The 12,774-nt window shown below is 39.1% G+C and overlaps 1 protein-coding gene across 2 annotated transcripts in view; it reads left to right on the plus strand.

Annotated features, from left to right (window-relative positions):
- LOC124221792 (heat shock protein beta-1) overlaps nucleotides 1–12,774 on the plus strand; it is a 22,960-nt gene continuing 10,186 nt past the window's right edge. The window contains exons 1-2 of one of the 2 annotated variants that reach the window (XM_046632111.2): nucleotides 1–480; nucleotides 11,319–11,429. In XM_046632111.2, the coding sequence (XP_046488067.1) occupies nucleotides 293–480; nucleotides 11,319–11,429 (299 nt within the window). In that variant the 5' untranslated portion in view covers nucleotides 1–292. The remainder of the gene's footprint in view (nucleotides 481–11,318; nucleotides 11,430–12,774) is intronic. The other variant, XM_046632112.2, reaches the window with a different exon arrangement.

Consider the following 12,774-nt stretch of genomic DNA (forward strand, 5'->3'; position numbering starts at 1 on the left):
GACCCGCGTTTATAACTGCTAGACGAGAGGTCGGAGCGCGAGGATCCAGATAGGCGAGAAACGCATAAGCAATTATTATTGTTATTATTATTATTATTGTCACTGGCATTGGCATTGCTGAGTTATATTATCAGTGAGTTTGAGTGAGTGAAAGATTTGGAAACTTTGATATATCGACGCGGTACGGTAACACGTTATATTCGTTGGTACTCGATAATACTGCGAGTGCGAAATTGTTGTTTCGAGTATTTGAGAAGCGGGGTAAAAACAGAAGACATCCGACGATCTCAAGATGGCCGACGGTGGTATTAGGCGCGACATTCCCATCAAGCTAGGCGAGTTCAGCGTTATCGATACCGAGTTTGCGAATATTCGTGAAAGGTTCGACGCCGAGATGCGGAAAATGGAGGACGAGATGTCCAAGTTCCGCAGCAAGCTCATGGATCGCGAGAGCAACAACTTCTTCAAGAGCACCACCAGGTAGACGCTCGTTCCTTCGTTTCTTTTACATTCGTTCCTCGTTCGTTCCTATCTTATCCCCCTGTTATAATCTACCTGACGGCCTCAACCTAACCTAACCTAACCTAACCTAACCTAACTTCACCTGTTACGCGGTGTTTGATAACAATCTTTGATCCTCGAGTCGCGCGCTTTTTTTTTTGTCTTGCTCTTACGTCTTTTGATGGTTTCTACCTTTTTCTATTTTTCCTTATTCAAACCGGCGTGTCGTGTTTAAAATACGATTTATACCTCCCCACCCCCTTCATCTCTTGTTCCGATCGCGAAACTAGTTTGGCGAGTGTCTGAGACCGATTTTCCCATGGGTGCAAGTTACATATTTAATGTGATTTGGGAAGATCGATCGGTAATCAATCATTTTGCTGGCCCAATAGCGATTAATAAATAATTGCGAGAGGGGGGCAGTGACTGGTTGAACATCGTGAAGCGGGAAGTATGAAGAAAACTAAATTTGCAAAAATTTTCGTTTACCGAACGGAGAAGTTTATTTTTACCATGTTTTACATGTAAGAAATAGCTCGAGTTTGAACATGAATTTATACATTTATTTTTCTACAATTGTATTGATCTAGTCAATATCATTACGATACTCAAACTTTGTCGAGGAATAAAAGAAGTGAGTAGTTATTGTTCTCGAAATCCTTTATAATTCTTTTTGATTCCCCTTGATTGTTCTCGACAAGGCAGACGTAGACGTTATATATACGCAATGGCGCGTTTTATGCGTTTCTAATTGCGGCGGATAGCTTATGACTGTGCACACAGTTAATGTGCAAATCAAATGTAATTGACAATGAAAGATCAGAGTTACAGAAGTGTTAGAGAGCGACCGGAGAGTTTAAAGACATCCGCAATGTTAACGAAACTGTTTGTCGTAAGTTTTGATGTTTTCCTCGTGTTTCGCGCATACGATACTAAAATTCTATGAGACTGAGATTAGTAACATTAAAGTAACGAAACGTTGAGATGAAAGTCGTCATTTTGCAGTCGAGGAAAATAACCGAAGGAGTTGAATTTACCAAACCTGAGTTTGTTCGTGCCGTATTGCGGTGCACTGAATTCCAGAAAATTCTAAAGTTGCGAAAGAACGAGTTTTTTTCTAAAAATACACCGTTACAACAACGTCACAAACTACAACCCGATGATATTTAGTAAATTCTAGATTGTATACGAACCAACGAAATTTCTTGTATCATATACAGCTTGATCCGGCAGGTAGAAGCGGGCTTAAAAATGTCGCGTGCAGACTTGCAGGACGCGGTTTTATATATTCTCCACCATTAACCGGAGTTGTATCGATTAATCAAGGGTTGGCAACTCCTCGGTGGCGGAAGGTCCAAAAGGTCCTCGGCAAACAGCCGCAGGCCAATGATGAAATGAAATATTAGGTGAATTTTATTTTGCAAACGCTGGAATATCCAGTTGCTACAATGTAACACTCGATTCTGATTATCAGAAATAATCAGATGCGGTTCGCGCAGCTAAAAGCAACGATTTTCCCCTGCATGTTGCGTCGGATAAGAGGACATTGATACATAGAATTGACCGATAAGCGATAGATCTTGAAAGTATTGATATCGTCGAACCGGAGCTCTCAGACTTTGATCAGACCCAAGGCGATCGGATTGCGCGAGGCGTTTGATCGGTACATTTCGCAGTAATCAGAAGCGTTTTATAATCGAAAAGGAGAATCGAAAGAGGCTTTCAGTGCCATTTTGTTTCAAAAAACAAATTCAAGCCATAAATAACTATTCAGAGAAGAAAAACAGTTTTTCTCCGTCTTTTAAGATTTTTCGTTGCGGGCTCTAGCGACATTTTATTAATTCCACTCTTAATTACACTCGTAAAAAGTGCGTGCAGATTTATTCCTCCATTCGAATTGAATTTATTCATCGGCTAAAATGGATTCGATATCGCATAAAATTTCACACGTACAACTCTGAAACACATTCAACTTTGAAACTATACACGGTTTCAATAGTTTCCAAGTTTAAACTTGCCAAATTTCTACGTCTGTGTCTTGCAGTGACAAACGAAAACCAAATTTTCATCCGAAAGCAACGAATCTAATCAATCTCGGCAGAGAATTTCCGTTATAACTTTTGCCGTTCAACTTTTGTGTTATATACCGGTTTGATCATTTTCTACGTATTATATTTTAACGTGGTTCGACGGTAGAATAGAAGTTCGTACGTCGCGTGCCGAAGAAGGAGAATCAGGCAGAGTGAGTCTAGACCCGGCGAATGTTTCCGCCGTTTTCCACCACAAGCAGCGACAGATCGATCCTCCTCCATGGCTACGTCGCATAAATTTTTTGAAATTCGTGAGAGGCTATTCGCGTTCCGACGTTGTTCGAGTCTAAGCCTGGCGTTTTTTTTTCCTTTTTTTTCTATTTTATTTATACATCGATCCCCGTGTGCCGTGTAACTGGATGGAGAAAATGAGAGAAATAAAATTGATTTATGAAACCCGTGTGCGCCGGCGACCGGCTTCTTCTCATTTCTGCTCTATTTTTTCTAACTCTCGGTGAAATAACACGGTAACGAAACTACGTTTTTGACAGACAGCATCGAACGAAATGGTTTAAAAAAAAAAAATAAAAAAATTAAAACATTGGGAGTGATCGGGAGTTAGAATTCAGCCGTGAGATTGTTGAGGTTATTTCAGACGATTCGAGTGATCCGAGATGTTGTATAATATATCTGCGAATAATACGCGAAGGAGAGCTGATTAGGTTTCTTTCTTATTGAATAATCGGCGTGTTGTATGTATTTTGGTTAGTCTGAGGCTATTTATAGAGGTTCGGTCAGTCAGTCAGTCGCATAGCGGTAACGTGTATTTGAGAGAGGAGGAAAAGAGTTTTGCGGTTCTTTCGAACCGGTACAGATACCGCAGGCTCTTCAACCGCGCAAATATTAAATTCGAAGCGCGCGCGAGCGACTCGGATACAAGAAAATACGAGTATCAGGGAGATAAGAATTGCAGGAGGATAATGAAAGCCCGATGCATATGCATCGTGCGCGTCGTTTAAAACGTTGCGAGGATGCGGCGGTTTTTCCTTGTTGCGGAAAAATTTAGGTATAATTTGTATAATTGTTATTCACCTCGTGTTGTCTTCGAAATGATTTATGCACGTGCGATTTCCGCAGTTATCTCAAAGAATAAATTCCATTCACCTCTTTAACTCTATCGAAACTCGTTAAAAGCGATGATTATATACATATATACATATATTTTTGCTCTCTCAACTTCTTAATTTATGCATAATAATTACCAATTCACATATTTTTGGTATAAATATTTCGATAGACGAATTTGTCGTCGAGTTTTCTCTTCGTTCTGACGAAGAAAGAAAAAAAAAAAAAAAGAAAATAAAAATTGCCGTTGTACAAACACCGAGATGTGTCGTAACGCACAAACAAATCGTGTCGCAGTAAGCGAAGGACGTATTCATTATTTGCTTCACGGCAGCGAGAACTGCCTAATTTTAATTTTTCACGTCCTGAATTCGAGGACGCGTTGGCCGGTCTTCTTCTTCGCTCCGCCGCCGCCGCTATAAGCTGTGGTTTTAATATTTAATTTCTTTTTTTTATTTTTACACACAAAACAGTTCAAATATTAATTTATACGAAGACAAATACCCAAGCATCAGCAGAGACGTGAAACTTTGCGATCGTTCCTGCAGGCGGGTAGCAACTGTTCAGAAAGTTGGGAACACGTTCTCACTCATCGTTGGAAACGAGATGAATCCTTCGCTCTCTTCTCTTGGCCGAGCGCCTTTAGAAACTTGTAAAAATGAAGCAGACAGCTTCCTTTCACGTCTAGGCTGTGCATACCTGGTGTACCTAAGCCTGAGAGCTTTTACCTTATGAAAAAATTAATCGCTTGTATTATGTAACTCGTGGCTTGTAGAAAACACGACGTGAACGAGTCGTCAATTATTTTACCGTTTATACGTACGTACCTACTATCGATCAGCTAGTTTGCTCGCGTAGGTGAGAATTGCCACTGTGAATATTAAATTGTGCATTGTGGGTTTGAAAAGAGGATGTGTAGTTTCGTTTTTTAAACCTTGGCTTATACGTTTGTTTCTGTCTCTATTATACGGGCTAAAAAATTACACAATGCCATGCGACGATGAAATATGAGTCTAATTATTTATTTTTTACACCTCCGCGTCGAGAAGATCATCCATTTGTAGACGAATTTGAATTTGTTGAATAGCTTGATTTTGCGCCAAGCGGGATACTCGTTTGTCATTAATGCACCGTATATGTTGTACTTGAATCAGTGAATAAGAATTTTTACCTGCTCTAACCACAACCGTAAGTTTCAAATGAAATAAAATTTTCAGATTCGAGTTTTTCACAGCTAGCGACGAATCAAATGTACGTAAACATATGCGTCGTAAATGAATTATCTTGTCTCAATGCAGAGAACTGTGCGACATTCTAAGTGTTCTTAAGTTTTGAAATGAAATTTTCTTTCGCCTAATCGATCTCAATACTCATTTTTACATGAAACGGTATCACTAATTATATTCGACCACTCAGCTCTTGGTGTTGAATCTTTTTATCTCGTGCCGCGGAGAAGAAAATGGCTCTACGTACCGAGAAAAAGAAAGTAATTAGATTCAACAAATATTAATTAATCCAAATCAGATTTCAAGTAAAAAGTGGATATGGTCCGAGTAAAAAATTGTTCGAATCAAATAAACTGGTGGTCAAATAAATTAACTGCTTGGTTCGGTACATATTTTTCTTCTTAGTGTAGCGGCGAGAATTTCGGCCACGTTAATTCATTTTCAAACCCATAACGTACAAGGGAAACGCGGCATTACCGAGCGCCATGTGCACGGGGGTTGTTGCAGAATCCCATCTCGACGCTCCAGCTTTGACTTCCTGTTATCCCCCGGGATGAGGGCGATGAAAATTAATGGGCTCGAAATTGCTCCGCGTCCCAGCTGCACCGCCGCCGGGGAGCTGAAACTGAATTTTCGGAATGACCGAAGAAGTCGAACGCGGCGAATTGACGATGTGATCCATAATTACACGGATTTTGAAAAATCGTTAGGGGAAAAGAGCGTCTGATTTAGTCGGTGCAGCTGTGTAATGTATTGTAGGACGTTTAGGTTGGAAGCAATATTTTCTTTTCTCTCCCACATGCCGAAGTCGTCGTACCTATAGCCAAAAACAATGAAACAAACTAACGAATCGTTGATTTAATAATTTGCCCACTCGAGACATTAGAAGATGTACAAACGAATTTCCTGCAATTTACACTAATTGATGAAATTTTTCAACGATTAAGGAAACAATTGACACATTTTCCACGTTATTTGAATGGAAATACTCGAATTACCGAGAGCAAAAAAGTTAAAAAGAGATATCCTTCGGAGGCGATCTTTTTTTTTCAGGTGGGAGAGGTGAAAAAAAAATACATCGCTCTCGAACGAAACTTAACCCAAGGCACACGAACTGAGGTCGCAAAGACCGCGATGACACAGCTTCTCCATACATGCGAAGTAATGTGACTCATAATATGTACATTGTACAAGATCTACTCCCCCTTCTACTTAAATCTATCTCCATCTTTCTACGCCCACCTTCGACTTCTTCGTCCTTGTCGATTCGGCGAGTATATATATATGCCTAGATAGCCGAGATTTCGCGACTCGGTGGTCAATCGTCCGACACTCGATATCTCCACGTGTACGGAGTGCTTTTTTTTATCCTCTTCAACTCGCCGTTGTTCCACGATTATCGATCCTGATTTCGTCGCGTTCTGTAACAAACGGTGCGAAAAAGTGTTTGCGAGACAAGTTTTCTGAACGACAAAAAACATTCCTTGCCAAAATGACACTCGACAATGAAGTATTTCCCGGTCACCACCAAACTGTCATCCGGTTCTGGTACGTATTTCATTTTTCCGCTCGGTTTGTCCGCCGAATTTCAGACCGTTTCTGATCTCGAATTATTAACAGAGTCTATGTAAGCAAGGAACAAGAACTGGTTCCTGGTTCTGAAAAAGTATGTTAACTTGTCGTTAGACATTAGTGACTGATTAGTCGTTGTTAAATCGACTATTGGATATCGTAGACTCTAATTTCCAGCTCTAGGATTATACCTAATTCCATTTGAAGTTGGTGCCTTTAACGAAGCGGAAACTGCTCGGCACGATCGAGTGTCGTTACCGCGATGCTAGTTTCCTGCTCTGCGTACTTCGTCGATATATATTGGACCAAAGTTTCTCCTTGAAATCAACTAAGTGAATTACTTATCGCTAAATCCATCGGCCGATAGTCGAAGCTTTCCGTATTTTCACCTCGATTAGAAAAACGAACGAGTCACGGAAGGATCGTATCTCGTCCTTTGGAGCAATTTTATTCACAAGAATCTTTGAAACATTATTAGCCAGGGGTTAGTTTCTTTTAATCTTCGATGAAGTGACGAGCTTTTTTCGAATCCTCGAAGATCCCCGGTTATAGCGGTAAAATAATTATTACTCCCATAGGAGAACGCGTGGATCTTTCACAAATTATGAACGTCTAATGCTCGCACGGAGCTGCTGGCTGGCTAATATTAGAATCCGTGCTACTTTGCTGCATGGCCGAGTCAGTTATACGCTGCAGCTATAAACGCGCACCGTGCGATGTAGATCCTAGGTTTCATTTAAAACAAAGAGTTAATGGAGTAGACGGTCGGCTGGAGTATAACTTCCGGTATATTGTAATTGGCGCCACTTCCGGTGTCCTAGTCTCGAACAAGATTGAGATCTTGTACGGTACGAGGTTGAATCTCGCGTCTGGAGCGTCGTTTTTACCTATTTACGATCGATCGAAATGTAGGTCGCACAAATTTTTGACAAAAATATCTCATGGAATATATTCGAATTAAACGATACAAGCGTCTGGTTATAAACATCGTGTTCCTTTTGTATATTTGAGAAAAGAGAAGAGGGAAAATTTTAATTTTACGGTGACGTTCCAAATCCATTATTTCCGTTTTCTGTTGGGGGGGGGGGTTTAACCATCCAAGATTGAACGCGTCCTGCATAGAATCGATGAGTAACTCGCTCCATGGTCACCATGACGACCTAAAAGGCGGTTCGATTCAACCCACATATATCCAAACCATTTTTGGTGTCGTCTCTCTGTGTGAGGTCGAAATACGTGAAATGAAGAATTGGCTCAGGGTTTTTTCTCCTTGTGCGTTTCGCTCTCATTTTCTCTTCACCTTCCGTCCCCCCTCTTTCTTTGCACCGTAACGGACAAAAATAATAACAATTCGCGCCTCGTTTCTGTGTCAGTGTCAGCGGGTGAACCATATATGGAAACAATTAATCGTAGCCACAACAAGTGAACACCGCGTTTATCCTTCGCTATGCGAATGCAGACTAAGTGAGAAGGGATAATCGGTTCGAAAATTTGCATTTTACAATTAGCTTGTTTTATTTTCTTTTTCTTTTTTTATTTCCATTACTTTTCAAGATCTTTGCAAATCCCTTATTTCAGCGTGTAAATCAATCGAATTTTCCACCTTGCAGGTTTTTTACAGTTCGCGTTACCTGCGTGCAGTACGGAAATTAGATCCATACCTGTCAAAGTATTAAACCTCCGGTTATCAGAGGTGTGGCAAAAAATTGGATCGTTGTAAAAGATTACAGATTTACTATATCGATTTATTAGTTTCAGCCCCGCCATCGACCTTAATTCATTAGTGGCATTAATTTTCCAAGTCTTGTATATAGGTATATATTTTTTTTTCAATCTTCTCATTTTTCTCCCTTTCATTCTCGTTGTAGAAACCTATCGCTAGATCGTAATGTCATAAGATTTGAATGAAAAATACAAAATAATAACTGCGTAAACAATTGTTATTAAATTTCTATATCGAGTTTAACCGCGAATTCGAAAACTCTGTAACGCATTTTAAAATCCTCTTCTTTCAATCGGTGTTACAAATTTATTTCATGAAAATCTGTGACAACTCGGACACTGTAAAAAATAGAGCAATGCAGCGGTATCGAAGGAAAGAATTAATGGTTAGGAGTAAAAAGTAGTATGGGGGGAGTGGATTTATCCGGGGCAGACAACAATGCCGTGCCTTATTTCATGGGAACGAATCGGGGTCCCGCACATTGGCTCACCGGCAAAGGTCGTTATTCCGTTGGACCGAGTAACGATCGCCATCGGATAAATCCCCAGGGTTGCTGATCCTCGCGGCCACGGTTGGCTGCATTTATATTCTTCTCGACCCGCCAGTAAGCGTCTCGAGCTTTCCTTCTCCTAGCACGTAACACATTTTTGCGTTCGAAGATAGATTATGCAACCTTCGATCTGATCGGAGAACTGTTCGGCAGAGGTCGAAGATCATCGGGATTGAATGCTTCCCGAAGAGGTTTTTATTTCTCTTCTCATCGCCGAATAATTTTGAGAATATCACGTAGCGGAGAAGGCGAGGTATCTGCAGTTCGCCGTTCGATAATTTTTACGATCTTTCCAAGTCCAATTTACGAACCATTATTTTTATGGATTGAAACGTCTCCCATTGTCAGTGTAGTTACGATAGCAGCGATATTTCGACGACGTTAGTCAAGTATTATATGCGAAGGGTTATTGAACCGAGTTTTTACATCACGACAGACGATCGTCTATCAATCCCTAAGACGATGTAATTTCCGGTCTAGTAGCGTCTTGATTTATGCCGAGACACTTCGGAGCATATTTATACATCATTTTACATACATGAAAGTATATGAAAGTATGTAAAAGTCTGCGAGTTTCTATTGCCAATTGACACGCCACGAAGGATCAGCTGAGCGAGGGTTTGCCAACACCTGTATAGCGATAAATTTTACGAACGCGTGTGTATACGTAAATATATTATTCTGTACGCATACATTGTATACCTGGTACCTTACACGCGGTCGGTGAAAAATTTCTTCCCATTTTTTCGCGCCATCGAATTTTTACACAAAGTATCCTTGTTTTATTAAGTGGCCAAATTACTAACAACTCCCAAACATCTTGCGCACAGTGATCGCTAATTGTTATTAACGATTTTTCATATGATTTTTTTAACTTTGATTTAGGTTTAACATTTTAAGCGTAACCAACGTTTATTTACAATTTTTTTTTATTTTTTTTTTTTTTATAACGATTATGCGACTTCTCTTTAATGTTGTGTTATTATATTATTATATCTACAGTTTTGTTGCTGGTAAAGTGGCTTTCTTGGTTTTTATTTACACTTTATATTTGCATTATCCTGTTTACTATCGTTTACGGTTTTTCTTTTCTTCTCTTTCTGCAATTTTTCTATCTTTTTAATTTTGCTCTATCCGAATATTTATACACGTATGCCAACAGTAAGACAAAAAACAAACGGCTCCGTTTGATCGCACATTTTCTACTCCAAAAAACCTTTGTACGTATACACTTAATTTGTAATAATTACACGTTTAATACGGTGTTCAATTTGTTGTTTTCTTATTTTGTAAATTAGAGTTATTGCGAAGAAAATGACGATCGGATTGCGCCTCGTTACATACTTATACATATATGTTATACGGCACGCTACAGTGTATAATGTAAAGGTGTAAGGTGGATTCGCATATAAAAAAGAATCTGACGTAAAATTTACAGGATCACATAAGAGGCGAGGCGAAAACAATTTATCCATCTTTCAAAAACGAGGAAAAGAATAAAGATGAGAAAAACACAAGCTGCTTGAGGAAAAAAACTCGTTCTCATGTAATCCTGTATTTTTAGATACGATCTTTGCAATACGCGTACCCTGTACACGGACATAAAATAACATTTACGAAAACTGGTATTTCAGTATTCTTCGTTTATGCAACGACTTGAAATAATTAACATTCTTGTTATAAAGTCTTTCGCATTTTTTTTTTTTTTATACTTGTCAGAAGCCACCGGCACTGACATGCACAACTCTTTTTTTAGTTGGAAGATGAAGCGAAATAATTCTACAACAATTTTACAATATGCTCGGTGACGAAGCCTAAACTGCGATTTCCGGGTTGTTCTTATAAATTTCCTCTCATCTCTGTTTTGATATAAGAAAGAAACCGATGAATCTGAGGAATCGTATACATGTAATATGAAATCCGATCCGTGGATAAATAAACTTTTATCTAAATGCAGTGTAATTTCATTTCTGTGCCAGGGTAGTTATGCAATGCAAATTTCGTGTCTAGATAAAAGTATAATACCAGCCGATTACAATGATTATACGTATTACATGTAATACATATGTATTGTATGTATACTAGGGTGGTTTTTATTTTGGACTTTTCAGAATATTAAATTGGCCGTCCCCCAAATTCGTTCCAGATAAATAAATGAATAAAAATATCCTTTGCAAAAAAAAAAAGAAAAAGCAATCTGTCGCTGTGAGAAATCAGTGAGCATTCATTCCAATATCTATAGAATTTTAAGTTTTTGCGAGTTTAATATCAAACCATTGACATAAAATCTTGCATCGACGATGCTGATATTTTTTTATCAAATATTAAAAGTTGAGTAAAAATGTGTACAGGTACATTTTAAATGCAAAGTTGAGACTTGCGAAAAAGATAGCGATTACTTATTTATTTGGAATGAATAAAAATTTTGCGAAAGTTCAAAATGAGAATCACGACCCTAACGTACATCGAAAGTATGCGTATTGGACTAACATTAACACGTGTTGACGTTAACCCCACTCGCATCCCTATCTCGCGAATCGCGGGCTGATTGGCAATTGGCGTCTTACTGCATACGGTGACTAACCTCGAAGTACGCACCACATGACAAGCGAGCACCGTACCTCGAAGTCCACAACCGGTGATTGGGAGAGCCTGGATAGCGCCGCGCCGACAACAAAGTCTGCATTCGATACCTTCTCCAGGTGACAAACGAACAAATAATCAACACAAATGCTTGACTAAGCGTCGCTTCCACGTTACACGTCGCATACGTACGTCTGTTGCTGTCGCGTCCACGTGGACGTACGTATACGTTACTGACTGCAGTCGAACCGCAAGGGGCGGGGTTGAAATTAGGGATTTGAAAATTTTCGAAAGCGCCTAATTCCGAAATCAAACTTTTACGATGTATCACAGTTTCGAATCATCCAAAACCCGACGCTCAAAGTTCCGAGAGGACATCGCTCCGACAACTCGGAGTTCTGACGGTGCGAAAATGTGAAAATTTCAAAATCCGAAACATCGAAATTCCGAATGATCCAAGATTTTCAGTTTTCTGAATTTTTTGCTTGGCGATATTTCACCACTTTGATATTTCTTTGTTTTTTACAACCAATCGTCGAATAAACCACGCTGTCTGACTATATTTTAACTTTCGGAACTTTGAGCCGTCGACTCTCCGACCGTTCGAAACTTCGTTGTTTCGTAAAAGTTTGAATTCTTTGCTTCAAGTTTCGCCGGAAAATAATTTGAAATTAGGTGATTTTGGAACTTCAACCCCGCCCTAACCGCAAGCAAATTTATTATTACATAGTCGTGCTTTATTTTTCAAAATTCTTGTACTTGGCTATTTATTTTTTATTTCTTTTTTTTCTCCGTCAGATCAGTCAATCGTTTTATTTATCGTCATCGTTATTGTTATTGTTATTATATTATATCATATCATATTATATTATATTATATTATATTATATTATATATCTGTGTTGAATGATTTTTTTCTATTTATCTTCACACCGTTTCAAACGCGTACCCGTAATGAAAATTGTTGTCGTACCAAATACTTCTTGCTGTGACTATCGTTGTACGTTACAACGGGGACGCTTATCGTGTCACCAAAGGAAGCGGAAATACCGAATATTCAAAATGACTAACGCTTTGAAAGTGAAAAATCATTCAACTCTCTCGGACTTTGCCGCTCACTTGCAACAACGTTGTCTGCACTGTATTCGATATTCGTGATATTCACGCATCTCTCGCATGATTTTTTACCGCATATTATTCGCTAACTCGCCACGCATGACCCTCTAATAACTAATTCCGACCGAAGTCTCTTCTTCGCATGACAGCTGCTTCTCTGCTTGCCTTTGCATCGTGCCTTCTATATATAATAATATTCATGTAGTTTCAGCTTTGTTTGTCGTACAAGTGTCGAAACTCGCCTTATATACTTTCGATTTCTCGTTCTACATTTCGGAGAAAATACAAGTTATACCTGTAATCGTCTTCCTATTTACAGGCACGTTAGGATTAAATTCTTTTTTTTTTT

The sequence above is a fragment of the Neodiprion pinetum genome, chromosome 6 (genome assembly GCF_021155775.2).
Source record: "Neodiprion pinetum isolate iyNeoPine1 chromosome 6, iyNeoPine1.2, whole genome shotgun sequence".
NCBI lineage: Eukaryota > Metazoa > Arthropoda > Insecta > Hymenoptera > Diprionidae > Neodiprion > Neodiprion pinetum.